This window comes from Hylobates moloch, unplaced genomic scaffold (assembly GCF_009828535.3).
Source record: "Hylobates moloch isolate HMO894 unplaced genomic scaffold, HMol_V3 SCAFFOLD_10, whole genome shotgun sequence".
NCBI classification, from domain to species: Eukaryota; Metazoa; Chordata; class Mammalia; order Primates; family Hylobatidae; genus Hylobates; species Hylobates moloch.
In genome coordinates, this window is record NW_026652285.1 from 106,524,480 (window position 1) to 106,550,273 (window position 25,794).

Below are 25,794 nucleotides of genomic sequence, written 5' to 3' on the forward strand. Positions count from 1 at the left end.
GTGGGGGACCTCCTTCTAGAGATGCCCCAGCAGATGATGGGATTTCCACCTGCCCCGCCCTGGGAGGCATCTTGGGCCCAGAGCATTTGGCCTTGGGAGATCGGGAGGGGGTTCCTTCCCTGGAGCCAGGGAAGCTGTCTGCAGCCCCCAGTTCAGGGCTCCACGAAAACCTTTTACATGCCTATGACCTGGGGCAGCATGTCTCTGTCTCTGAGTCTCGATTTTCTCATCTGCAAAGTGGGGTGAGGGCACTTGCTGCCCAGGTGGTTGTGAGGGTTGACTGAAGTAAGGCCTGTCCTTCAGTTTTTGCCTGGGAGCAGGGAAGGCCCTGGCTGGGGTCCCCTCTGAACCTCAGTGTCTTTGTCTGAGGGCTGGGAAGAGGAGTTTCTTCTTCTGGGTTTTGGGGGCTCATGCAGGATTGCCCATCAGCATCCTGCAGCGCCTGGAATAGGGGCCGCTCAGTGTAGGGCAAAGGAACGTGAGGAGGGCATGGGTGTTGTATCTCATGGGGAGAAGCATTTTCTTGGGAGGAGTGGTTGCAGGGGCAGCTAGTTCTGGAACCATCCTAGGACCTAGAAATTGCTCAGGGCGAGGAAGCGAGACCAGTCATTGGGGGCAACCTTGACATAGGCTTGAGGGGTCACGTCCCCTGCCCTGTCCCCATCTTTCTCGGTGGCCAGATGAGAGACGGGTGTGCACTTGGCGGACTGTCACGGGCCTGGGGGCCTCGGGACCAACCCTCCATCTGCCCATCCCCAGCCGGGCGCGGCACTGAGCTGAGGGAGCCTGCGTTCTTCCTGCAAGCAGAGGGATCTTCTGCCACTGTGGGAAAGAGTGTTTCCTCCTGGGAGGCAGGGCCGGCTGGCTGGGTCAGCACATGGGCTCCTCTGGCGCCTTCTCACCTTCTGGCCGGTCGTTGGCCCTCATGGCCCTACCACAGTGGGGTGAGCATCTCCCCATAGGCCCTCCCCACAGGATGCAGCCCTTCCTCATGGGACCTGGTCCTGCTGAGGTCCCCGGGGGCTATGCCCCGTGTGGCTCCACCTCTGTGCCACCTCTCAAGCCATTCCCTCTGCCTGGCATGTGTGCCTGCTCTGCCCTTCTTTTTCCATCCTTGTAGGCCTGAGCCCAGTGTCCCCTGTGCTTGAAGCTGGCCCCAGGGACCCAGCAGGCCGGGGCCCTTGCAGTACAAACGTGGACAGGTCTGTCCCCACCCTGCCCTGGGCCTCCCTTTTCCCAGCCTCCTCTGGCACCGACGTGTGGAGGCTGTGGTGTGTCTCCTCCCTGGGTGGAGGAGTGGGTAGGGGGCTGGCTCTGCAGCTTGGGGTCTGTCTAGCCTGGTATCTGGAGAGACTTGTGGGGTGCAACTTCCTGCCTTTGCCGCCGGAAGGGGCTGAGATTGGGGTCCCGCCCCTTTGCTCCTGACTCAGCAGCTGCAGGGTGGGGGAAACTAAGTTTCTTGACAAAACCCCCAACCCTGGGCACCCGCCCAAGGCTTAGATTCCTCTTAGGAAGGTGGAAGCGGAGTCCTCGGTTCCTTTCTCTGGGGGCTCCCCACAGGAGGTTGGGACGGGGCTGGATCCCAGGCCCTGGGCCCTGGAGCCCTCTCCCCTCCATCTCCCAGGCCTCCGAGGACAGTGCTTCTCTGCTGTGTAGCGCCCTCTGTGGCTCCCCAGGGTGGAGTTCTCACTGCTGCCTGGCCACGGACGCCCCTCCATCCTCAGGAGCCAGGCAGGCCCCACCACCATACCCCTTAGCAACCAGCCTCCCACTCTGCCCGGTGTCTGTCTGTGTGCTGCCTTCCGTGGGAGACTTTCTGAGCTTAGGTTCCCTCAACGCTCTGTGGGCACTGGGCTTCCTGTCCCAACACACTGGTGGTAGTGATGGGACGCAGCTTCTGTGCGGGCCCCGTGCCTGGTGTGGACCCAGCAGAGTTGGGCAGCGGATGTGGAGCTGGGGAGGGGAGCAGTGACAACCATTCAGAGTGGGCTCTGCCTCCTGCACCCCTGGGCCGTGTGCCTGGGGACAGTCGGCCAGAATCACGAGGCCCAGTGCTCGAGCTGCAGTGTGGACGGGTGGCTTCTCTACCCCAGGCTCCAGCTCTCTCCAGCTCAGCGAGTGTGGCAGCCCCTGGTCTGCTGGGACCACTGCCAGTGGCCGAGAAAATGAAAGTGGACATGCCCTGGCGGTTATGGGCTTCAGTGTCCCCACCGGGTGAGTGAGGATAATGTATCCCCCTTTAGCTGGTATTTGCACAGCCCACGGCTGCGCCGGCTCTGTGGAGGGCCAGTTGTCAGGTGCTCATGAAGTGTAGCTGCTGGGAAGGAGATGGAAATTTGGGCCATAGCCTGATGGTTTTTTGTGTGCCCTTGGGTAGTCAGCAGTGGGGGCGCCTGGTTGGTTCATTGCACTTCAGGCCCCACCTTGGGACTGGCATGGATCCTCGTGGAGGGATCTGGAGTTTGGGGTTGGAGAAGCCTCAGCCCTGGCCTTGGTGGCCTCCATCAAGTAGAGACCAAGGCCACAGGCAGGACGGGGGCTCTGGCGGGAGCCGACATCGCATGTCTGGCCTGGCTGCACCCACTAGGTGTTCATCTAGGAGCTGCTGGCAGCCCCGGCAGGCTGTCCCACCAGCTGCCTGCCTCCATCCTCCATAGGAACTTGTGAAACCTGGAACCGAAAAAGAGCCATGGCAGGAGAGAGCAATTGAAGTTGAAATTAACTGCTGCCACATCTCCCCAGCCCCAGCCCTGCCACTGTCAGTGCAAAACGCATGACGGGGAAGGTGAAAATAATCAAAGTCTTGACTCTTTGGCCCGTTTCATTCATGACTAAATACGTGTCAGTTCCCGGCACAGATGAACATGGAATGGGTGCCCCCGGCTGGGACTGTGGCTGCTGCTGTGTCCAGATGTCCCCTCCTCCAGGAAGCCCTCCTTGATTTCCCCATTCAGAAGGTCCTCTCCTATACCCGTGTTTGCTGATACATGTGCGTCCTGTGGTGTCCATATAGGGACAGTTGAGAGTCGGGGCAGCAGCCTAGGCCACTTTTGGGGCTTGGGGTCCAGGGGGGTATGGCCAACAGCCCAGAGTGATGTGGTATTGGGGGCCATACAGGGTCCCTCGGCTCTACCTCTGCTGGCCCATTCTAAGCGCCTGATCAGGACCATGCCGCCCTCCTCTTTAGTTCCTTTTGTTCCGCTGTGGTCCTAGGGATGGAGTCCCAGCCCGGGACCTGGCGTTCATCCTTGTCCTGCCCTCTCTGCCCTCCCGCAGCTTGCTGGGGACCAGCTGTGCTGACTGATGTGATGTCTTCAAGCGTCACAGCTTTGCACTTGCTGTCCTCTCCCCCAAATACCCTTCTGCCGTTGTCCCTTCAGGTCTCCCTCGGCTGTCGGCTCATCCAGGGGCCTCCCCAGAACCCTGGCTGCTGTGGCCTCACCCCCACTGGTCCCTGCAGCCGGTTCTGCTTGTTCCTTCTGAGCACTCGGCAGGTCCTGCCAGTGGCTGGCCGTTCCTGGGCGTGTTGGGGGCTCTCGTTAATCTTCTTGACCAGGATCTGGGCTCTGGGGACTAGGGGTGCCCAGGGACTGCAGGCATGCGTCTGGGTGCCGTGGGTGGATGCCCCCAAGGGTGGAGCCCCCATTTTGGGGATGTGATGCACCTTCACCCCACTGTCTGCTTGCACTTGTGAGCTGCTGGAGTCTGAAGCCCAGGTTGGGACAAGGAGCTGCCTTTGAGGGAGGGTCCTTCTGGAGGCCCAGGGGCTTGAGGAGCCGGAGTCGGGACAGCGTGGGTTGGAGGAGTCACAGGTGGGACTGGCTGGGACCCCACCAGCGCTTCACTGCTCCCATCTTATGGAGGGGGAGGGCAAGGCTGGTGGGGGGCAGCTTGAGAGGCACTGCCTCCAGCACCACATCCTGGACCTGGCCCTTGCGGGGAGGGCCCAGCTGTCACTGTGGAGGTGGCAGGCAGGTGGGAGTAGGGTGGTGGCCTTTCCATCACTGTGGAGGTGACAGGCGGGTGGGAGTGGGGTGGTGGCCTCTCTGTCACTGTGGAGGTGACGGGTGAGGGTGGGATGGAGGCCTTGCCATCACTATGGGGGTGGCAGACAGGTGGGGTTGGGGTGGGGACCTCACGGTCATCTTCTGTGGGCAGGATGGGGCAGCCGTAAGGCGAGCAGGTAGAGAAAGGGTTAAAGGGCCGAGGGAAGTAATAATGTTTCTAATTTTCCTGTGTAATTTAATAAAAATGTAAATTGCTGGGCGGATGACGCGCCCTGCCGCGGTGTTGACCGAGATTAATTGCGGGTGCTCGTGGTCAGCCTGCCTTTGTCTCTGCGCCCCGAGCGCAGCCCAGCTCCTCCATCTGCCTGGGAGGCAGACACCGTGCCGTCCACCCTGATGGGGGCCGCAGTGTCCGGGCTTCTGCCGAGCAGGAGGGGGGCCTGGGCGGTCAGAGCCAGCCCCTGCTGTGACCCCACACTCCTCTCCGGAGGAGCACAGGGCTGGGGGAGGACGGCCAGGGGCCTGCGCTGATGGGCAGGTTCCAGGTATGCGGAGGGTCACTGGCCAGCGTGGTTAGGGAAAGGCCCAGGTGGATGCTGCGGGTGGGCTTGTGCATGGGAAGGAGCAGCCGGTGGGGAGGTGGAGGAAGACCTCTCAGGCCAGGGGAACAGTGTGTGCAAAGGCCCTGGCGTGGGGCTCACTGGCAGGGGGTGGGACGGTCAGTTCAGAGCTGGACGTTGAGGTCTGGTGGCCAGGAGGGGGCTGGTGGGTGACAGAGCCAGGCAGGACATGGCCAGAGGTGCTGGGCCTGTCCTGACAGTAGTGAGCATCCTTCAGAGGCCGTGAGTGCTGAGTGAGCGTCCTGGATGCCGGTGAGGACGGACCCCAGGGGCAGGAGGGGAGTCTGTGGCTGCTTAGGAGGCGGAAGCAGAGGCGGCCATGGCCATGGCTGTGGGGGTGGAGGAGCCGGTGGGTCTGGTTGCAGTTAGAGCCATGGCCAAAAGGCCTGGAGCGGGGGCTTGGGGTGACCATGTGGGTTGGGCCTGCACAGTGGTGCCGTTTCTAGGGACATGAGGCACCGAGGGGAATTGAGGGTGCCAGGCGCGGCAGTTGCGATTGAGGTCATGCAGGACCCCTCGCAGGTTACAAGCAGTGTGCATTGAATGCCAGAGCTCTGGGGGAGACCTGGAAGCCTCCCAGGAGGCGAAACCCCAGGGTCTGTGGTTGGAGCTTGGAACATTTTGGCGGCAGGGCCAGCCAGGGTTTTGAGAGGGAGGACAGAGCAGCATTTGCTGGTGCAGCGGGCATCGTGATGCAATGGTCTTCAGAATGCAGGGCAGCGAGAGCCAGGTGCAGCTCCCCTGAGCTCAGGCTGGCTGGGAGGGTCCCTGCAGCCCAGTTTTGTCCCAAGGTCCACCAGGGCCCATGTGGCTGCTTGTCCCCTGCTGCAGATGGAGGCCAGTCACGGGCAGAATGTTGATCTGATCCTGGGGGACGCAGGTGGCCGACACGTGGGTTGAGTCTTGGCTGAGTTCATCCAGGCTCGAACAGCCACCCTGCTGTGGGGCTGCGATGGAGGGCTGGCTCCTGCCCAGTGCTTCCCGGCCTACGTACGTCCTGTCCTCGGGGTCCTAGGCTGCATGGCACCTGCCCATCCACCCGCTGTCAAAGGCATCACGTGTCCGCCGTGTGCTGCCTCAGGCCCAATGCAGGATCCGGTGGTCAGAAGACTTCATGTGCCTCCCCCGGACGCTGGACGTCGAGGTGGGTGAAACTGGCCCTGGGGTTGCAGTCCCTGAGGTAGAGCCGAATTTGGGTGTGTGGCTTTGAAACACCCAGGACCCCCAGACCTTGGCAGGACCTTACTTTGGACACCAGCTCTGTACCACCTGGGTGCCAACCGTGGCATTGCGTCAGCTGGGCCTTGAGACTCGGGAGGGGCTGGCATATCCGAGACCCAGTTCTGTCACTTGCAGTGAAGGGCTGGTCCCCGCTGAGAAGGCTGGTGATGCGTGGTGGGTATGCCGCTTCCCAGGAGGGGACCTGTGCCGTCCCTGAACTCACTGAGGGCCAGGAGGGGTCCCGAACACTGCCCTGCCTCATGGGGGCCTGCACAGAGGGTCTTGTAGAAGAGGGGTCTGGCTGGGCCTGCAGACCCCAACTCCCTGCCCCAGCCTGGCCCTGAGCGCCCACTTCCTCATGCTGGGCACACAGGGAGCCCCGCTGACCCCTGCTGTGCACCTGGACAGCTGGGTGTCGTTGGTGGCCCTGTTGGGCAGGAGCGCCTTGGCCTGGTGGAGGGCGTGGCCGAGCTTGGTGGCAGGGAGGGAAGGCCTCTCCGTGGGGAGCAGGAGGGAGGAGAGGGACGGGCTGGTGGGTGGGGGAAGAGAAGAGGCTGGCTCATGTGGGCTGGGGTCTTCAGCTGCCACACCTGGCAGTGGTGCTGCGGGGGTGGCTCAGCCCTGAAGCTCGTGGCAGGCAGGAGTGTGCATGGACAGGGACCCCATGCGTGGGTGACATCGGGAGACCCCGCGTCGGGCGAGGTTACCTGTGTGCCTGCTGACTTGTCTCATGAGGTTTAGGGGACTTTAGTTCCATCTGAATGCCTGTCTCCCTAGAGGCGCAGGGCTGTGCACAGGATTCCCCAGGGCTGGGCCGGCCTGGCGGTGTCCACCCAGGAAGGCTGCTTGGAGGAGGGGCAGAGCTGGGCTGGCTCGGGTGGGCGGGTGGGTGCCGCAGGCTCTCCTGTGGTAGGAGTGTGTGGACAGTTTGCACGATCTCGTCCTGCCTGTGACACCTTCTTCTCCTCCTGTTTGGGTCAGCTCCTGGCTGCAGCTGGTGTCTGGAGGTCCCCAGGCACTGCTGGGACCCCTTCCCCAAGCCCAGGACCCCGATTCATGCCTCTTTCCAGAGCACTTGCTGGCCTATGGTCAGGAAGAGCAGACCCGCCAGATGGCTGTGTGTGTGTGTGGGGGGGTGGAAGGTGGGGGTGCAGCTGCCCAGAGATACCAGGAGATGTCATGCCGATCGCACGCTTTGATTAAACAGCCTGTCTGGGGCTGAGTGGGCAGCTGGTCAGTGTCAGGCTCCCAGGGCAGGATGTATGGAAACCACCGGGGGAGGGAGGAACTGGCCCCAGAGAGCCGGTGGCGCTGGGGCTGCAGAGTGGCCTGAACACAGTGCTGGCATCACTCTCTGGCCCCCGCCTCGCCAGCTGCAGCCTTGGAAGGCCCTTTGCCCCTCCAAGCCTCAGTTTCCTTTTCTGTAAGGGGGGATGGTTGTCCTCACCCCCTGGGTGGTGGCTCAGAGCTGGACATGCTGCGTGGTAGCCACATGGGTGGTGTGTTGGTGGCTGGGGTCCCCAGGGGCTGCCCGTGGGCGGTCAGCTCCATTCAGAGGCCTGTGGTTTCCGGCTAGTGTCTTCCTTCGGGCACAGCAGGCCCCAGACGATGCTACATGAGGACTGTGTGGGCCCCTGTGCTGTGCCCTGGCTGTGCTCACCCACATGGGGAGCCTGAGGCACCGCCCAATGGGGCCTCTCTGGCCCAATTCCACCCTGCCCTTCCCCACGGAGAAGCCAGCCTCGCCCCAGAAGCAGCTCCATCTGGGGCATTTTCATGCCTTCTGCCGAGGTGGGTGGGGGTGGGGGTTGGGCCAGTGGCTCCGCTCTCCTCCCCGCCTGTCCCCATGCTGAGCGGCTGAGCCTGGGGTCCAGCCTGGCCTGGGTGGTGCCTCCCCTGCCGCCTTGTCCTCATCTGTACCCAGGGCCAACATCAGCACCTCGGCCGTGTGATGGTGCGGAGGCCACCTGTCCTGCACCCACAGGAGGCCCTGTGACTCAGCGAGGGGGGACCGAGCGTCCCTCACCTGCCTAAGTGTCCCTTCCTATAACATGGAGCACCAGCCTCAGACTTCATGGGAAGTGCATGTGGCCTCGAGGTACAAACACCCCATTGTGAGGAAACGCTGGCCTCAGGGGGCTGAGCCCTCTGAATGCTTTGCTTAGGAAATCAGAACGTTGGGGCCCCCTCTCCTGCATAGGCCAGGCTTGGGGCCGGCAGAGTCTGAAGAGGTGGCAGGTCTGGGGCTAGGAGGCCCGGCGGGAAATCTCGGGAGGCCTTGGGCCAGTGCCTGGCCCTCTGGGCCGCAGCGTCCTCCTCAGAGAAGGAGCAGTTGGGAGGGTCACTCGCGAGGGGCCCTGTGCCAGCAGCGGGCAGAGGGGAGGGCAAAGTGGTGGTCCCGGGCCCGGCAGGCTGGTTGTGAGGCAGGCTGGTCTCGAGCCCCCGCCTGCATTGCTGTGTTCCTCCAGACGGCCCTGACCCCCGGTACCCCAAACTCTGCGACTTCCCATGTGGGGAGCCCCAACAGGGCAGGGATTCTTCACCTCAGGAAACACAATCCCTTCCCTGGCCTGTGAATATTTCATCAGCAGATTAAAAATTGAAGCTGAACCATCCCTGCTCCTCCGGGAGGGTGGAGGAGGGGGGCCGGCTCCGTTTCAGGCCGGTTTGAGTATTTTTCTTGATAATGGAGCTGCGTCAATTAGAAAATGACATTGCTGGTTAAAATGCCGTTCTGCGGCCCTCTTTAATTAAGGCCGAGATGTAATAACCAATCCGCTGCTGTGAACGCGTTTTTAACCATCAGAACGCGAGGTGAATGACATGGAGTTGGGTTGATCAGAGGGGGCGTGCGGGGCCTCGGAGAGATTTATGGAGGCCGAGCAGCAGCTGCGGCTCTGGCAGGGCGTGGGGTGTGCCAGTGTGTGTTGGGTCAGGTGGATGCCCTGTTCTGTGTGCACGTGTGTGTGCACGTGGCATGTGTGTGTTGGGACCAGAAGGGTCTGGGGGCTGAGGTTGAGAGTCCTACTGAGTTTGTCTGCACGGGTCATGGTGCTGGAGCCAGAGGGCCCTCTGGGCAGCCCGGGGAGGGAGCGAGGCTGCACAGGCTGCGGGAGTCAGAAGCTGTCGAAGGCGGAGTCGGGCTGGGGTGTAGCAAGGGGAGGGTTCTGGGCATGGGATGAGGATGACAGCGCGGCCCAGGAGCCCCTGTGGGTTTGATGGTGCCTGGTGAGATGAGGAAAGGGGCAGACTGACTCTGTGCCTCCCGGGGTGCCTGGAAAACCCTGAGGAGGTGCGTGGGGGGCGAGGGGAGGGGAGCAGGGAGGTGGTGTCTGGCCATCCCCTCAGGTGTCTGAAGGGTGAGTATGGGAAAGGGCTGCCTCGGGGACCCTGGATGAGTCCGGGGCATGAGGAAGTCTGAGGGGCCGTAGTCCTTCCCTGCTGCTGAGCAGGGGCCCTGCTCTGGGCCCCAGGTGGGCAGCACAGGGCCTGGTGGGGCTGTCCTGCCCTCCCTGCCTCGCCCGTGCCCAGCAGTGGGCAGCAGTGGTCACCCGGCAGTGTGCAGACTGTGCGGGAATCAGCGTCTGTCCGGACCACCCGGCCTCCTGCTGGCTCTGTTTTCCTTTGGTGGGGCTGAAGGTGCACCCTGGCTGAGCCCTGCAGCTCCCGGGGTGCTGGCTTGACACGGGGTCGGCCGCCCCAGGGAAACAAGGTCAGGGCTTGCCTGCGACTGTCTGGCTCGGGCAGTGTGGGGGCCAGCATGGGGCGGGCTCCACAGCCAACGGCTCCCGTGCCTGTCTGGGCCGTGTCGGGTCTCGCTTGAGGTTGGAGCAGTCTCCCTTTGGGGACATCCAGGGCTCTTGGGTCTCTCTCTGGCAGGGAGTCAGGAGCCCTGGAGACATGGGAGTTCTCTCCTGCTTCCTTGGTGTGAGGAAGTACGTCCTCAGCCTGCTCTTCTCTCCTTGGGGACGCTTGGCCCTGCCTTCTGGTGCCCACATGGAAAGCCAGCTGGGGGCTGTGACGTTTGTTGACACCCTCCCACCACCTGTGCTCTCTGGGCTGGCCTCTGGGGGTGCAGGCTGTGGGGATGAGCCGCCCCAGGTACAGGTTCCCCTTCTGGAAGGGGTAGGAGGGGCTGGGGCTGCTGGCGTGGCTGGGAGGGGCAGGCCCATAACTGGGAGGTTCTGGGGCTTGAGGAAGGATCCCAACTTTTACTTTTGAAGCAAGAGCAAACGGCAAACTGAGCTCTCCCGGCTGTGGAGGAGGTGGGCTTGTTTTCTTCAGTGGATTTCCTGGAGTCCTTCTCAGGGGTATCCCTGGTGCCCAGAGGTGGGATCTCTGATGGCCCATGGTCGTAGGAGGCCTCGGGCCAGCGTACTGGAGAGCGGGAATGCAGGTGGGTCTGGGCTGTGAGTGCACATGTGTGCATGTGTGTGCACGGCCCCATGCATGTACACCGCATGTATGTGCACATTAGGCCGGTGTCCCTTCATGTGGCCCGGCCACAGGCATCCTTCACTTTGAGCAAACCCTCACTTACTTTGGAAGGCATGTTCATTGCCCAGTGGTGCCCCAGCAGCTTCCAGGGCCCCACGAGTCCACGAGCCCCTGTACATCCAACACCGCTTCTCCCCACAGCTAGGGGGGAGGACGTTGGCAGCTTTTCCGCCTCCTCCCGCTTTCTCTAGGGTGGCAGGGCAGAGGTGCCCTCGATGTGGGGGTGCCAGGCCCTGGCAGGCAGGAGAGGGAACTGCTGTCTCCTCATGCTGCCCATGGGCCTGGTTGGCCTCCAGGCCCGGGATGCCCCGTTGGGGCCGTGCCTGTGGGGTGTGTACCTGACCTCAGGCTGAGAATCTGGTGGGACTCCAGCAGCTGTACTCATCCACTAGCCCTGCTGGCGATGAGCTCGGACAGCGTGGCTGCATTTGGGGAATGTGTCCCCAAGGCTGGTGGGGATGGGGCTGTGGGTGGATGAGAGCTCGGCTAAGGGTGCCTGGTGGCTGTTCATTGGGGATGGAGGGGGCCACAAGCTCCTGGGGAAAGGGGGCAGAGGCAAAGACAGAGCCTAGACTTCACTGTTGCCACCATAAAATAACACTTGGGTCCATGCCTGGGAAAGCCTAGAGGTGCATTCCAGCCTGTGTGTCTCTTCTGACGGATCGGATGGGGTGCCTGGGGCCCAGCAGGGAAGGTGGGTTGGTAGATTGGTGATGTCTGCAGGGAGGGCTGTGGGGCACTGCTGCGTGCCGAGTGCTCCCATCCTGGCCTGCGGTCTCTGCGGCTAATCTAATGTCACCCATCTACCAGGAGCTTAGTACCGCAGCTGCGTGTGTTTTCACTGTGACTTCTGCAGAATTTTCTGCCCATACTGCTGGCTCTTCTGAGTCCCCCTCCTTGGACAGTGTTGGCGTGAGGAGGTGGTTGGTGCGTGTGTGGTGGTGGAATGAATGAACTCACCTGGGTTGGAGCCAGCCTCACGCTGCCATGGCTCAGAGTCTCACCTGGGCTGCCCATCAGGAACTTTTGAAGATGAGGAGCTTTTAAGATTCCTGGTACCCAGGCCACACCCCAGACCAATCACATTGGCAGCCATGGGGGTGGTGCCTGGGCACCAGGGCCCCCTGGTGATTCTGTTGTGCCCCAGGGTGAGCCCCGCTGGTGGAGATGGCCTGGGCCGGGCTTTCCAAGGTTTCCTCCTGCAGCTCTGCTGGCATCTGTTGTGCACTGGCCTTCGCTGTAAGACTGAAATCTTCAGAGGCCCTGTTGTTGCTCGAAGTCTCAGATCTGGGCCAAACCTGCCTCCGCTGTCTTGGGCCCTCCAGGCTCCCGAGGCTGCAATGGTCCTCGGCCTGGATTCGCCTCTCCCCTTCCCATAGGCCTGTGCACTCCCAGTCCCCTAAGAGCGAGTGGAGCTGGCTGAGGGATGGAGAGGCTGAGAGGCCACTGGGAAGCTGTGGTTGGGAGTCAGGGAGCCTGTCCTGGAGTTCTGGGGCGTCTGGAACAGAGGGGCTCCAGGAGACTGCATGAGCAGGGCCTCTGGTCTAGAAGTGGTCAGGACTGTGACCCCAGGAGGCGTATTCATCCCATCTCCTGCGGGGATGGGGTGGCTCAGCTCCAACTCTGCCCACGTTGGCTTTTGGGGTTCAAGGCGGGGCTGGGGCTGGGCCACCCCATCTCTGCAGGCAGGAACCTGGCATCCCTGAGCGTTTTCCTGTGTCCAGCTCTCTTCTGCCTCACCCCTTGTGGGCACCACCCCTGGGCGTGCTAGGGGAGGACCTTGGCTGTGGGTGCTTGTGTATCTGCATCCCTCTCTCTCCCCTGGCATTTGTCGTCACCTGTGGGAAACGCAGGCCCAGTTGTCAGAAGCTGTGCTGTGGGTCCCAGGTGTATGAGCAGTGCCTAGTGTGCCTGGGCCCGGCATGGGTATCTCTGCGTCTCTTTGAGCTCCCCAGCTGGGCCAGGCACTGTTAACTGAACAGCAAACAGTAAAAAGCAGCCTGACACTTGGACAGGTCCCCCGACTCCTTCCTAGCTTCAGTTTCCTGATATGCTGGTCTCTGAAAAGCTGGGAGGGTGAACAGAGATGAAGCCGACAGAGCTCACCTGCAGCTCAGTCAGCACCAGAAACTGCTAGTTGTTATTTCTGGTTAATTTTTCCTTGCCTGAACTTCACTTCTCAGGGTGGGTTGGGAGGGAGAGGCAGTGGCCCAGAATTACGGTGGAGGGGTGGGGCAGTAGAGTCCGGCAGGGAGGGGCACCACTGTCCACAGACAGGTTTTCAAAGCTGCCCTCTGCAGCCAGGCTGAGGACCCAGAGGCTGGGGAGCTGTATGCACCCCCGCTGGGTGGGGGACGTCCTGGGCCTGCTCCACTGGAGTGTTCAGCTTGGAACGCAGCCTTGCCACACGTTGGAGGCAGGTAGGGACCTGGCCCGTTGTGCAACCTGCAGCTGTGCAGAATTCCTCCCAGGGCCCTGGGCTCACCCTGCCCTGGAGTCCGCATTTTTTGGAAAGCTCCGCAGGTGCCCTCTCAGTGGGTCAGAGGCTTTGAGGAGGCCAGGGTCTGCACCCAGGTGTCAGACAAGCCCTGGGGGGGAGGGCAGCTGAGGGGGTGGGGGGCAGCTCCGTGCCCTCGGGATGGCCGCTGGGCCCAGACTGCCACAGAGTAGCGGCAGGGAGGTGCTTCCACGGTGCCCTCACTGTGGGATCTGGCTCGGGCCTGTCTCAGGCCAGGCCTCCTTTCCCTGGTGACCTGGAAAAGCATGGACCCTGCTGGCATGTCCTTCCCTTCTGCCCCTGCCAGGTGGAGCAGGGTAGGGCCTTCTGGGGAAGCTACCCCACCCTCACCTGGCTTCCTTGCCCCAGCCCTGCGAGGGAGGGGAACTGTGTCAGGCTCTCGTAGGTGACTCTCCCTGGGGGAGCTCTGGGGCCTTGGGTAGGTCACCTCACCAACCTCAGCCTTGCTCTGCTCATTGGTAAAAAGCGGGGAAGAGTTTCTACCTTGGATTTTGGTAAGGGGGAGCCATTGTTTAGCTCCCACCGGGAACACACCTGGGATGGCCTTGGGCTGGGGATTGCATGCTGGCCGGGCTGGGGAGCCAGCAGTTGCCGCCTGTGCTTCTGCAGTGCCCACCAGGGCTTTCGGGTATATAGGGCAGCACGGTCTGCGAGATGGAGGCCCTTCCTGCTGACACAGGAGGCTGGGGAAGGTCCGTGGCTGGAGAAGGTCCGTGCCTTGCCCAAAAATGTGTCTTATCACCGAGAGATGGCCCGGTGCACTGAGCACCTACCGTATGCTAGCACTGCGGTGGCCGTCCTGCTTAGTTAAGGCTCTTCGATTAGCCATCCTTGGCCGCCTGCAGGGAAGGACGAGTGTTCTTACCATTGTCCTGCTATGGAGGGGAAGGTGACAAGCTTCTCTGGTGGCACCTGTGCCCTCAAAGTGTTGGGAAAGGGTGGTTTTCCCAGGTGGGGGCCCCTGACCCGCCCAGCCTCACCCTGCCTGAGGCCTTGTTCAGCCACCACCCTCGATGGCCCTGATAGAAAGTGTCTCCCGACACCTCCGCACCCTGCCTTTCTCCCAGCCTCAGCCGCCCCGGAGGTGGCCCAAGGCCCGTGCCCATGCCCCATGCTGGGCACCCCCAGAAAGCTCAGAGGCCCCCAAGCAGAGCCGGGGAGGCGTGAAGGCATAGCCAGGGCGGAAGCAGAAAAAAAGAAAAAAATCCACCCCCAAACCCACCCAGCCCACACCCTGAATCTCCTTATCTGTGTCTCCGCAGCCTGTTGCAATTGCCTGCTCTGAGTAGGTTGAGAAATTCGATGGAACAGATAGTTGCCCGGCACTGAGGCGTCTAGGGCGGTCGGACAGGTTTGGTTCCTGCCCCGGGTGGAGGGCGCTTCTCCAGAACCCGGAGCAGAAACCTGGCCAGAGTTCGCTGCTGAGTGGGCTGCAGCCTCCCGCATCCTCGCCTGGGCTCCCTGCAGGCTCCTGGGAAAAGGGGACTTTCAGGGCCAGGGGCAGGGGATTGCACGGAGCTGATTCGCGCCTCGGCCCCTCTGCTGTAGCCCGTGAAGTCAGGCGCTTTGTGGGCCTCAGATTTCTCATCTGTGCAGGGGGTTGGGGGACGTGGAGTTGGTGAGGTCCGTATGTCCACGAGGACTGTCCACACCACGAGCACAGTGGGGGAATCGTGGGTGGAGGGTGGGAGACCCCCCCAGACCTGAGTCAGCCCCTCAGAGAGCCGTGGCCCTGGGTTCGAGGCCAAGGGTTCGGCTGTGGTTTGTGCAGTCCCAAGCAGAAAGGTGAGGTCTTTGCTAGGGAATGCCCTGCTTAACCAGTCAGATATGTTACCCAGAACCTTCCAGAACACAAACATGCACCAGAGGTAAGCAGAATTGGCCACCCTCGGGGCAGAGCACCCGGGAAATTACGTGTTCTTAGAAAATTATGTGTAAATCACGGTTTCTTCGTAAGTTTGTTTATTGGTTTTTCCCTGGCAACCTTCACACTGTCTGATCCTAGAGTGAGACCATGGGGGCAGTTTACAGCGGACCCCGTGGGCAGGGGGAGGAGCCACAGCAGAGGAGGAGGAGGAAGAGGAGGAGGAGGAGGAGGAGGGCAGTGTCCCCCTGGGGCCTGGGGTGCCCCCACAGAACACGGGGACATGGGTCAGGGATGGGATGAGAGGCGTACCCACTGTGTTCCCCAACATCGCCCGAGGGCTGGCTCCTGCAGCACCATCTCCACAGGAGGCCGTGGGCCGCTTCCAAGAGGGCTGCTGCCCGGTGCGCCTCCCAGGCCTTGGCCACCTGCCGAGGATGGAGCCAGGCGTGAGCCCGTGCAGGACAGAGCGGAAACACCGAGTTCGCCTGCATGGTCCTTGGGCCGTCGCTGGAGGGCTCTGGCTCACAAGCCAGGAGATGGGCACCAGGCCTGTTGGGCCGCCACCAGCCGCTTTCCTCCGGCAGCAGGCAGGCAGGCAGGAACCACAGCGCAGGGCCAACAGGCCTCCCTCAGCCTGGGTGGGGTGGAGCTGGAGGGAGGGCTTCCTGGGGGAGGTGACAGGGAACATATGGGGAACAGCGTATGCAAAGGCCCAGAGCTGGGAGAGTTCCGGGGCCTGTATGGGGAGGTCAGTAGCTGAGCCTGTGCAGTCCTCAGAGGCCTTGTGCGGGGTCTGGACTTGGCCCTGTGGGTGCCACCCAGGAACTGACAAGGTCTTGTTCCAGAGACTTCCCCAGAGGTCTGGGACCTGCTTTCCAGGCTCCTGTTTGGATGCTGTTCCAGCACAGCAGCACTGCCCTAGGCCCTGCCCTCCCCTCCCTGCCCCTCCCTGGTCGTCTGCAGGACTGGGCAGAGCCCCTGGACCCTGCCCGAGACAAGCAGTTTCCAGGGCAGGCCTGGGCCCCGGCTGGGGTCTCTATGGGGTGTGCTGGCTTTGGGAAGGTTGGCAGGTCTGAGCCTGGCCTATGTGTGTGCTGCTTGCTCACATGGGTGGTGAGGGCTGCGGGCAGAGGGCCAGGAGCCCCCGGGGCCTGCTGCTGGGCTCAGGGGAAGGGCAGGCGGAGCCTTGGGGCCAACAGCCCCACGTGGCAGGGGATTTTCATTAAGCCTTGTGCCCCACTCCTACCCCATGCCCAGTTCTGGAAGGCTCAACAGGGTCCAGGGAGCATTCATGGAACAGTTGCTGGGGGCTGCCGTGTGGGAGAGGCCGAGAGGAAGGCCAGGGTGTAGCCAGGGGTGGAGGAAGCTTCCAGACCCGCTGTCTATAAAATTGAGGAAGGCAGAGGTGTTCTTCCTGCTTCCAGGGTCCCCTGCTCACATCTGAGGGCATGGAGAGTGACATGTAAAGAACACTCATTCCACTGAATAGCTGGGGAAGCTGAGGCAGAGCCAGGGCCACCTGCCTTTGGGGTCCTCAGGCGTTGGCTGTGAGATGGGTGTGCTGCTGCCGCTGGTGGCTCTGAAGTGGGCTTCAAAAGCTTTGAAGGCCCCAGAGATCATTATCTGGCAATAACGAGCTAATTAATGGCTGCAGGTGTGCCCCAGCCCACCTCCCCTCATTTCCCAGGCTCCATTCTGCCTTGTGCCTCCCACCCTTCCTCATCCTCTCCACCGGGCGCACCCTCACCTCGGTGTGAACATCAATTCCATAAGTCATCGCATTATTCCTGGGGCACTGTGGCTTTGCCTGCTTGGAGGGTGAGGGTACCCGCCTGGGGAGGGCTGGAGGGGCTACCTTGACCTCCGGGGAGGGGTGTGACCCACCCCCTATGGATCAGCCACCTGTATTGTTTTCCCTCCCCCTCTCCCTCTGCTGGATAAATAGCACACACGGGCTGAGGGCAGGGGAAGCGTGGCCCTGGAGTCCGGACGAGCCACGTATGGCCCCGGTGGGGTGGGGAGGTGACACCCAACCCCACCCCTCCCAGCAAGGATGTGGCCTGTCTGTCCTGGAAGGTCCTGGGTAGGCTCTGGGCCCTGGTCCCAGCCCGTCTCCCCCAGGGGCTTTGCTCCCGAGATTGTCCTGCCATGCTGGGCAGCCTGTTGGCTCTGGGTGGGCCTGGCCTGTGAGGGGTTGGGGCCCTGGCAGCAGAGGCCTTTCCTTGCCCCACCTAGGAACAGGGAAGCTTCTGGAGCTGCGGGGATCCCTGGGCTAGGGGTATGTGGGACCGGGTAGGGAATGGAGCAGTAACCGGAGGGTGGAGGTGTGGTGCGCCCAGTGGGCCCACCTGGCACAGATGCCACCATGCTTTCAAGGCCGCTGAGGGGCCCCAGGGCTTTATTTAAGGCCCCCACGATTGCTCTGTCCTGCCTGGGGTGGGCCAGGATCCCTGGGCAGGGCCTGGAAGCTGCCAGCTGTCCTCAGTAGCCTCGGTGGGGGGCACTGGGCTGGGTGTCTGCCTTCACTGGAGGCTGCACTGCCTGAGCTGGTGACAGGCTGCGGACTGGCCTGTCAGGCGGCAGGGCAGAGCGAGCAGGAAGCGCTGGTTCCTTCTCCGTTTCCACCCTGCTGGACACGGGAGCCTGCTGTGCACAGGCCCGGGCTTGCCGATGCCTGGAGTTCTGGGTTCGAGCTCTGGCTCCGTTGTGGCTGCAGGCGAGGCCCATCCTTCCCCTGGTCCCACCGCCTGCAGCCTCAGTTTCCCTTTCTGAAGGACTGGTATCAGGAGACTGTGGGCAGCCAGTGCCCGCCATGCCAGCGCCTCTTCCGGCGCACTTGTGTACAGGTCACTCACGGTTACCCGCGGCTCGCTGGTCTGCGGGAGGCTGTTTTGAAAGTGGCGCCCTTTGGCTGCTCGGCCTGGCGTTGCCTGAGGGACACGGTGGCCACAGGGCCTTCGTGTGTTGGGGGTAAATCCAGGACCTGGGACCACGGAGAGAGGAGTTCTGGCTAGAATCTCCTGGAATAAAGAGCCCCCTTCCAATTCCCGGGGCTCTTTGGATTGCGGGGCTGCCCCCAGGCAGGCCGAAGCTGGGGACCCCGAGGCCTGCCAGTGGGTAGTGGGGAAGCCTGCTGGGGGGAGGCTAGAGCCCTGGGCTCCCTGCAGGGGCCCTGCGCCCGATGCAAGGCGAGGGTTCCGGTGGCCCTCAGAACCCCGGGAGACTCCCGTCTTTTCCCCTGGCCTGGGGTTCAGTAACCCAGGAGGCCCGGAGAGCTTGTGGTGTGCTGCCCACCTCAGAGCCTGGATGTGGTGAGTGCTGCCTCACCCCGGCCCTGCCAGGGATCTTATCTGACAGGCAGGAGCTGGCCCTTCGCTGTCAGGCTGGACTGGCCCACGTGCCCTGCCATCTGACTCATCCAATTAATGCCGTGATCATTTTGCTAATTCCTTCAGCTGACTGATTGTGGAACCTTTTCCGGTTGGACACTGGGTCTCGGAGCTGGGAGGGAACCTGGAGATCCTTTTCAATGTCGTCATTTCACCGAGGGGTAAACTGAGGCCTCCCGGGAAGCACAGCCTTGCCCGCCCTGCCTCCTCCCGGGCCCTCCCCTGAGCCCCCGAGGTGTTCCATACTGAGGGCCTGCTGTGTGCCCGGCTCCCTGGGCATCTCCTGTGGGGAGGCCCCTTCCAAGGGTCCGCCTTGCCTGCCTGGTGCCGACTCAGTCGTTTCTCTTTGTCTCCCGGCTGGATGGCTGGGACAGGGATGGTGGTGGTGGGAAGGTGCGGGTGACAAATGAGGCCATGGGCACTGAGGTGTTGCATCTCCCGAGACTAAATGCCTCCAACGTGCGTGATTCATCAGGGCCTTCCGCACCGTCAGTGGCCGTCGCCCGTCATTTGCTGGTAATGAGCTTTTTCATACTGTAATTTGTGTCTCCTAATTGCCGAACAAGCACCTAATGGCTCTGATTAACATCGGAGGGACTCTGAGCTTCCGTGTTTGGGAGCAGGCCTGTGGCTTCCAGGACTGCCTGCCACCTGCCCGTGTGACTGGGGGAGGCAGAATGTTCCGGAACAGGGGCTCAGGGCCTGAGCACTGTGGGCCTCCTTCTGGTCTGACCCAGGTAGGGGTTTCAGTGCCTGTCCTCAGGGTCCCCGTCTGTAGAATGGGGACAGCAGTGTGTTCATGCCCTGGGGGGCCAGGGTGTGCGCACAGCTCCTGCCGTGCTGGGTTTCTGATGCCGCCGGGCTCCGGTCCTCCTCTCCTGCTGGGCTTGGCAGGGCTGCCACTGGTGGGAGGAGCCCCAGTCTGACTGTCTCCCAGCCTGGAGCTGCCCCCTGGCTTGGCACTGCCCTCTGTGCCTCTGTGCTCTCCCTGGACTGCCTGCTGGCTCTGCCTGCCCTGGGCCTTCTGTGCGGGTTGGGAGGGGACAGGCTCAGAGGAGTGAGCGGCACTTGTCTAGGGCCCAGTGCGTGGCCGCTGCTCATGGCAGCCTCTGCCTAGAGCCCTCGGTGGCTCCCCTGTGCCCCTGGGGTAGCTCCCACCAAGCCTTGACCCTGGGCCCCCTCCCTGCCTGGTCGCCCCTCCTTCGAAGACCCTTGCTCATCTGCCAAGTCCCATCTCTCCCTGGGGTGGCAGGGGCATCTCTTAGGCCCGTCTGGCTGGGTGCCCCTGCAGACACTCCGCAGCCCGCGTTTCTCTGTTCATGCCACAAACTGTGTTTCCAGCGGCTTGTCCAAGGTTTGGCTTCCCCAGCCCTCGCCGGACCGTGAGCTTCAAGGAGGCAGGAGCCGAGTCTGCCTCGTGGTCACAGCACGGTGCTGGCATGGCACAGGCCTTCATGGGTTTCATGGAGTGAATAAATGATGGTGTTCCAGGGAGCAGAGCCTCCTCCTGGGAGCTGGGCATGGGCTGGGCACGGGGCTGACAGTTAAGTCGTGGATTCCTTCACACCTGCAGACACACGCTGCTGCCTTAGCAAGGCCCCCATGAGTGTACCCAGCTCTGCCTGCCCCACTTTCTGCTGGCCCCTCATGTGGTCCTGGTCCGCTCCTGGCTGGAGTGAACACTTGGCTGGTGGCGCTCAGAGGAGGGGGACCCGCTTGGATGGGGATCCTGCCTGTGTGTGCCCCCATGCCCGGGTCTGCATGAGCCTCACTCCCACAGCATTATTCCCAGCCTGATGTGCCCGCTGTCAGCAGCCACCTCAGCTACATTTGGAGACCTGCGCTCTGGGTCTGGGCAAATCCTTGCTCTTTGTTGATTTGGGGAGAGTGTGGACGGTTGCAAAACAGGACCCCTTTCTCTTGCCCCTTCTCCTAGACAGAAGCTAGGAAGTGAGCTGAGGGCGCCAAGTTCAGTGAGTTCACCTTCCCTGGGGGCTGTTGGGTGCCATGTTCTCCCTGTGCCGTGTGCCCTGTGCCTGTTGGATGCCATGTTCACCCCATGGGGACCTTTTGGGAGTTGTTGTCATTAGTGATGGAGGTAACCCAAGTCATGGCCACGGGTAAGGGGGTGGGGGCCTCCTTACTCTTTCCCCTCCCAGCCCAGCATGTGGCAGGGCTGTCGGGCCTCAGAGGTGTCCCCTCAGGGAGCCTGGCGGTGGGCCCTGTCCACCCACCCTGTTTTCCTGAGCAGCGGGAGGTGGGAAGGCATCCATTTAGGGAGTCAGCTAATTTCATACCTCTCTGGTTTCTCATCTAAGGCCCAGGCTTCATTGGCCTGGTGGGGTACCCCGAGCCCAGGCTGCTGGGCATCGTGCCCCTCCTCTGCAGGGCAGCGTGTCTGTGGGGCAGTTTGCTTCTGTCCTGTTTCTGGGATGGGCCTACACTGCCCTCCAGGGAGGCCCCAAGGGGTGCAGGTGGGCAGGGTTGGCGACGGCAGCTTTGGGCAGGACGGGCACTGTGCCACACCTGTGCTGCGCCGGGTGTAGCTGGCACGGTTCAGCTGCTGTCTGCCTGAGCACTGCCTGTGCTGGCCAGTGCATCTCCCAGTCCTTGGGACAGCCTTGTGGGAGGCCCAGGCCGCCCTGAGCATGGGGACCCCAGGGCTGGAGGTGCGACCTGAGCACGGGGATCCCGGGGCCGGAGGTGTGACGTGGGGCCTCCTCATCCTGACCTCAGCTCCAGACATGTCACCATCTCCCCCGGGTTTAGCATTTTTTTTGGGAAAAGCCTCCCCTAAGAACTATACAGCCAGAAAAAAGAAGAAGAGAAAGGGTTGTGCCAAGAGTCTCGTGGTGGGCATACCGGGTCCGCGCCGAGTTTCTCCTCTGCCAGCTGACCCTCCTTCAGCCCATGTTTCCAGACTCCTCCACAACCGTGATGTTGCCCATCTCTTTCCCCCCAAATCTCCAGCCGAATGAAAACACTTCCCACTCAGTGGGGTGAGGTCCACAGCATCACGTGTCAGGTCCAGGCATCAGGGACAAGGTGCGAAAGCCGTGCGGTGGGAGCTTGTGCTGGGGCGGGAGGGAGGTCTGGCAAACGCCCACTGTGTGGGCACCAGGGTGCTGGTGGCTTCAGGGGGCTCCAAGCCCTGGCATATTAAATGGCCTCCACTCCAGCATCGATGGGCAGCTGACCCTCAGACACAGACCCCAGGAAGGGCCTGGGGTCGGTGTCTTTGGGAACAATGTCAGCAGCCTCTGTGTGGGGGGTCCGGCTGTCGTGGGCTCTGTGTTTGGATGCTCCCAGCAGCCACCAGCGGGCAGCTTGCATCTGTGGGAAACTGAGGCCCAGACAGGCCAGGGGCACGGTTCTGGTGGGGCCTCACCTGCCCTTCTGGCCTTGGCCCCTGCAGACCCTCTGGGCCACTTCCTGCCAGTGGTGTGGATACGGCGGAGCAGCCCTGGGTGCTCTGTGGCTCCCAGCTCCCCACACCCCCTAAGCTGGGCTGTTTCGGGCAGGGCTGGGGCGGTAACCTTGGGGTGTTCTGGGAGATTGGAGATGCCCTGGGGGCCACGCTTTGCTTAGCCTGCCCCTGCTGATGTTAGGGCTGCCTGGGACTCAGCTGGGTCCCTAGTGTCGGTGGCTGGGAGAGAGGAGCCAGGAGCGTGGACTCTGGCATCCCAGGCTGGGGTTGGCCTCTGGGCCCCTAGCTCGTGGCCCTGGCTTTGAATGTTACATAGATGAGGCCTCACGTGGGTCCCTCCCCTTCTGCGTACCTGCCCTCTTACCTATGAGAAGGCTGACGCCGGAGAGGGGTGTGCCCTGTCCAGGTTGCCCAGCTGAGGGGCGGGGCAGGCCCACAGCTTCTGGGGAGAGCGTTTCCCAAGGTGGGGTCTGGTGCTGGCAGGAGGGGGCAGGGTGAGCCAGTGGCTCCAGGGTCGCCACAGAGGCAGCTGTTGCTGGAGGGCTGATGGCACGCTGGGCCTGGGAAAGCCCCTCGTGGGCCATCTCCCAGAGTTCTCTTGAGGGCCTCTGTCTTACGGATGAGGAGATAGAGGTTGAGGGTCACAGCCCCAGCCTGCAGGTGCTCGAGCTAAAAGCCCTCGCCCATCATGGTGGGGCAGCGTGTCCCTGGGTGAGTGACAAGGTGGCCTTGGGTCTCGGGTGAGCTCAGGGAGCGGGGCCCACCTTGCCTGGCCCAGGTGGGATTTGGTGGGTAACGCTTGTGGTGTGTCCTGGTGTGAGACTCAGTGTTCTTGGCTGATGTGTGGGTTTGCTCATGGGGTGGACCAGGCCGCTGCCCCTGCCTCCTCTCACCGGCCATGGCTGTGGCTGTGTGGACCAGGCTGGGGCTGCACTGGGGCCTGGGTGGCAGGGGCACTGGATCTGCCTGTTCAGTGACTTCTGTGGCTTCTCTGGGGTCCTGGGCTGTCCCTCAGCAGGCCTGGGACTGGGCGGGGACAGTGGGGATGAGTTTCAGGTCTGTTCTTGGTGGCTGTTAACTCTAGGCCGGATGTAGCCCTGAGGGGCCCGGCAGAGTCTCGGTGGGGCCACCTGTCGGTGGGTGAGGTGCCCCAGGGGAAGGGAGGGCCAGCCCAGAAGGACCCTCCCATTACCCTCTGGTGGCCCACCCCACCATTCCTGCTGCCAGGCTCAGGCCTGTCTTGGGGAGGGGTCCTGGGCTGGGATTGGCCGTGGGGGAGGTGCACACAGACGCTCAGCACAGTTGTGGCTGCCTCCAGTCAGGCATCCGGCTAAGCGACCCCTAGGAGCCGCTTGTCTTTGCAGGAGCCGTGGGGATCATCTGGCGGCTGCCTCCACCCCTGCCTCCACCCCTCCCTTTTTGGGAGGTGGGGCTTGGCATCTTCAGCATCTCTCATGCCTCAGTAACAACCTGGGAGAGGTGCTGTCCCTGGGTACAGATGAGAAGCTAAGACTCAGAGGCACCAGGGCCCCACTGCTGCCTCCGTGTAGCATGTTCTGGGCTGTGTGTGGGGCCAGGGAGGGTGTCTTCAGCACAAGTTCCTGCTGGGTGGTCTCCCATGTGTGCCCGGGGGAGCGGCACGGCCTCTCCCTCTGCCCACCCCTCCATGTCTGCCCCGCCACCAGGTCCAGCAGGCCTTGGCACAGGCTCCACAATTGCACGTGATCTCGGTTCCCAGCTTCCTCCGCAGGGCGGGGCTGCTCCAGTCTCTTACACCAGCGCATCTGCAACTCATTACACTGCAGTGTCGGTGGCAGTGGCCTGGCCACGGCGAGCTCCCGGCGGGAGTGGAATGGGCCCCCTCCCCAGCAGCCACCCCGTGCCATGGGCCTCCAGGTCCCCTGGGAGCAGGACTAGGCTGGCCTAGGGACAGCACCACAGGGCCCAGCCAGGGCTAGGGCAGGGAGGAAGGGCCCCTCCACCAGTGGGCTTTGGCCTCCTCGTGAGGAGCTGGGTGGGGCCGGAGAAATGAGCTCCTGCCAGCCTGGTCTTCCTGCCTCAGAAGCTGAACCCGGGAGACGGTGTCGGTCAGAAAGGCTGTAGACTGTCCACGGAAAAGGAAGCTTGGCACCCCCAGTGCTCCACATAGGCCACCCTAAGGCCCACAGATGCGTGGGGGCAAGGGTTAGTGTGAGCAGAGACACAGGAGTTGGGGACACGTCCCAGTCGGAACGTGATGGAAAGGCGCCAGGCAGGCTGAGTCGGAGATGCCCCTCAGGCTCCTGCTGGGAGAAGGGGCTGGTAGTTCCCGGGCCTGCGTGTCCCCACCCCTGCCCTCCATGCCACTTTCAGCCTTTGCCCAGCACCAGGCTTATTATCCGATTGGCTAATTGGTTGAGATACGGGTCACCTCCCTTAACAGTCATCTTTTTAAGGTGTGCAGTTTGGTGGATTTTCATCCACACACTTGCACAGCTACCACCACAGCCAGCTTTAGAATTTCGAAGCATTTCCACCCACCCCCTGGAAAGAAGCCCCGTGCCTGCTGGAGCTGCCGCAGTGCCCCGCCTGACCCCCGCCCAGTCACTCCTCTGCCTGCCTCCTCTGTGGATCTGCCTGGTCCCGCGTTTGTGATCTCCCTTGATCTTCAGAGCAGTCTAGGTGCTGTGCTGGGCAGGGACTGAGTCGGCAGTCGGGGGAGGGCGGTGACCCTGTCCAGGGAGACCCAGCCTTGCTCCCCGGAGCCCACCCTTCCACTCTCTGTGGGAAGAGAAGGACACTGAGTCTGCTTGGGTTTCTCCTGCGTCCCCACGTGCAGGGATGACGTGCCAGGGCCCGCTGTGTGCCCTTACCCTGGTGATCCCACTTTACAGATGGGAAACAGGTTCGTGGTCGAGGAGCCAGCCCTTGGAGACAGGATATGAAACCCCCGGCTCCTGGCCCATTGGCCAAGCTGTCGGTGCAGTGTGGTGACCCTGGCCGGCTGGGGAGGGTGGGGTGGGCTTCCCTTTGTGGGGGCCTCAACTTGCCTGCCTGTGCAGGGGGTGTGTGGGGCACCAGGGGCCCCCAAGGGGCACAGAGCCTCCTTAGCACCTGCAGCTGCCCCTCGGGTGGGGGGTGCCGGGCTGTCTTGTGGCCCCTTCTGGGTCCTTGGGGTTCCTCTCCCACACCTGAGGGCCTGCCCAGCCTGTCTCTGGCAGCCGAAACTGGTTCCTGGGCCCCAGCTCAGCCAGCAGTTTTGTGCTGACCCTGCAGGAACTGCTAATTAAGCTAATAGTTCCCAGAGCTGCCTGACAGCAGCTGATGGTATCGGCCTTGCCGGAGATGCTCGGCCGATAAGCCGCTCTCTGCCTGCTCGGAGTAATTTGTTATTAAACACCACAGCTCACGCATGCTGTCCGCTCCGGAGGTGCCAGCTTGCAGGGCCAGGAGCCTGCGGCAGCGGGCCTGGGGCTAGGTCTCCTCAACCCCCCTTGGGACTCTCTGCCATGCACCTGTGTCCCTGGAGAGCCCTCTGTGGGGGAGGGAGGCCAGGCTGCTTCCCGATGGATGGTCAGTGCCTGGCTCTGGCTCCCACAGTGCCCCGTGTCCCCAGGGCTCTGCTGATGGTCAGCTGGCCTTGACAGGCGCAGCCAGGTGCCTGCGAGGTGCTGTTCCGTCCAGTGGGCTTGAGGCCCCCTTGGGAAGTAGGGCAGCTCCTGACTCTGCCCTTGCCGCCTACTCCCCTGGGGCTGGATAGCCTCTGCCATGGTGGCCACCGGGGCCTTCCCATAGTGTGGCATTCTGGAGATGCGCCCTGCAGGATGAGAGGCTCAGGCAGCAGAAGGCTGCAGAGAGCTGGCTGGCTTTGAGTAAAAAGTCAGATGTGCCGTTCTGTTAGGGTGCGTGTGTATGAGTGTGTATGTGTGACTGTGTATGTATTTTGTGTGTATAGGTATGTGTGACTGTAGGTGACTGTGAGTGTGCATGCATGTGGATGTATATGTGTGTGGCTGTGTGTGTGTGTGAGGGTGTGTGTGTGACTGAGGATGTATGTGTGAGTATATGTGAATGTGTGTGGACGTATGTGTGACTTCATGCTATGTGTGGATGTGACTGGGTGAGTGTGGATGTGTGTGTGACTATGTGAATGTGTTTGGATGTGTGCGTGTGACTGCATGTGAGTAGATGTGTGTGTGCTGTGCATGTGTGACTGCATGTGTGCGTGAAAGTGTGTGAGTGCAGGGGTTGTGTGTGTGTGTGTGTGTG

The 25,794-nt window shown here is 62.3% G+C and overlaps 1 protein-coding gene across 2 annotated transcripts in view; it reads left to right on the forward strand.

Moving 5' to 3' along the window:
* RXRA (retinoid X receptor alpha) overlaps positions 1-25,794 on the forward strand; it is a 112,559-nt gene that overhangs the window by 16,353 nt on the left and 70,412 nt on the right. The window contains exon 1 of one of the 2 annotated variants that reach the window (XM_032165591.2): positions 7,930-7,946. The exons of the other annotated variant lie outside the window; for it this stretch is intronic. Coding sequence (XP_032021482.1) covers positions 7,934-7,946 — 13 coding nt within the window. The 5' untranslated portion in view covers positions 7,930-7,933. Of the gene's footprint in view, positions 1-7,929; positions 7,947-25,794 lie in introns of those variants that run through there. 2 annotated transcript variants of the gene reach the window in all.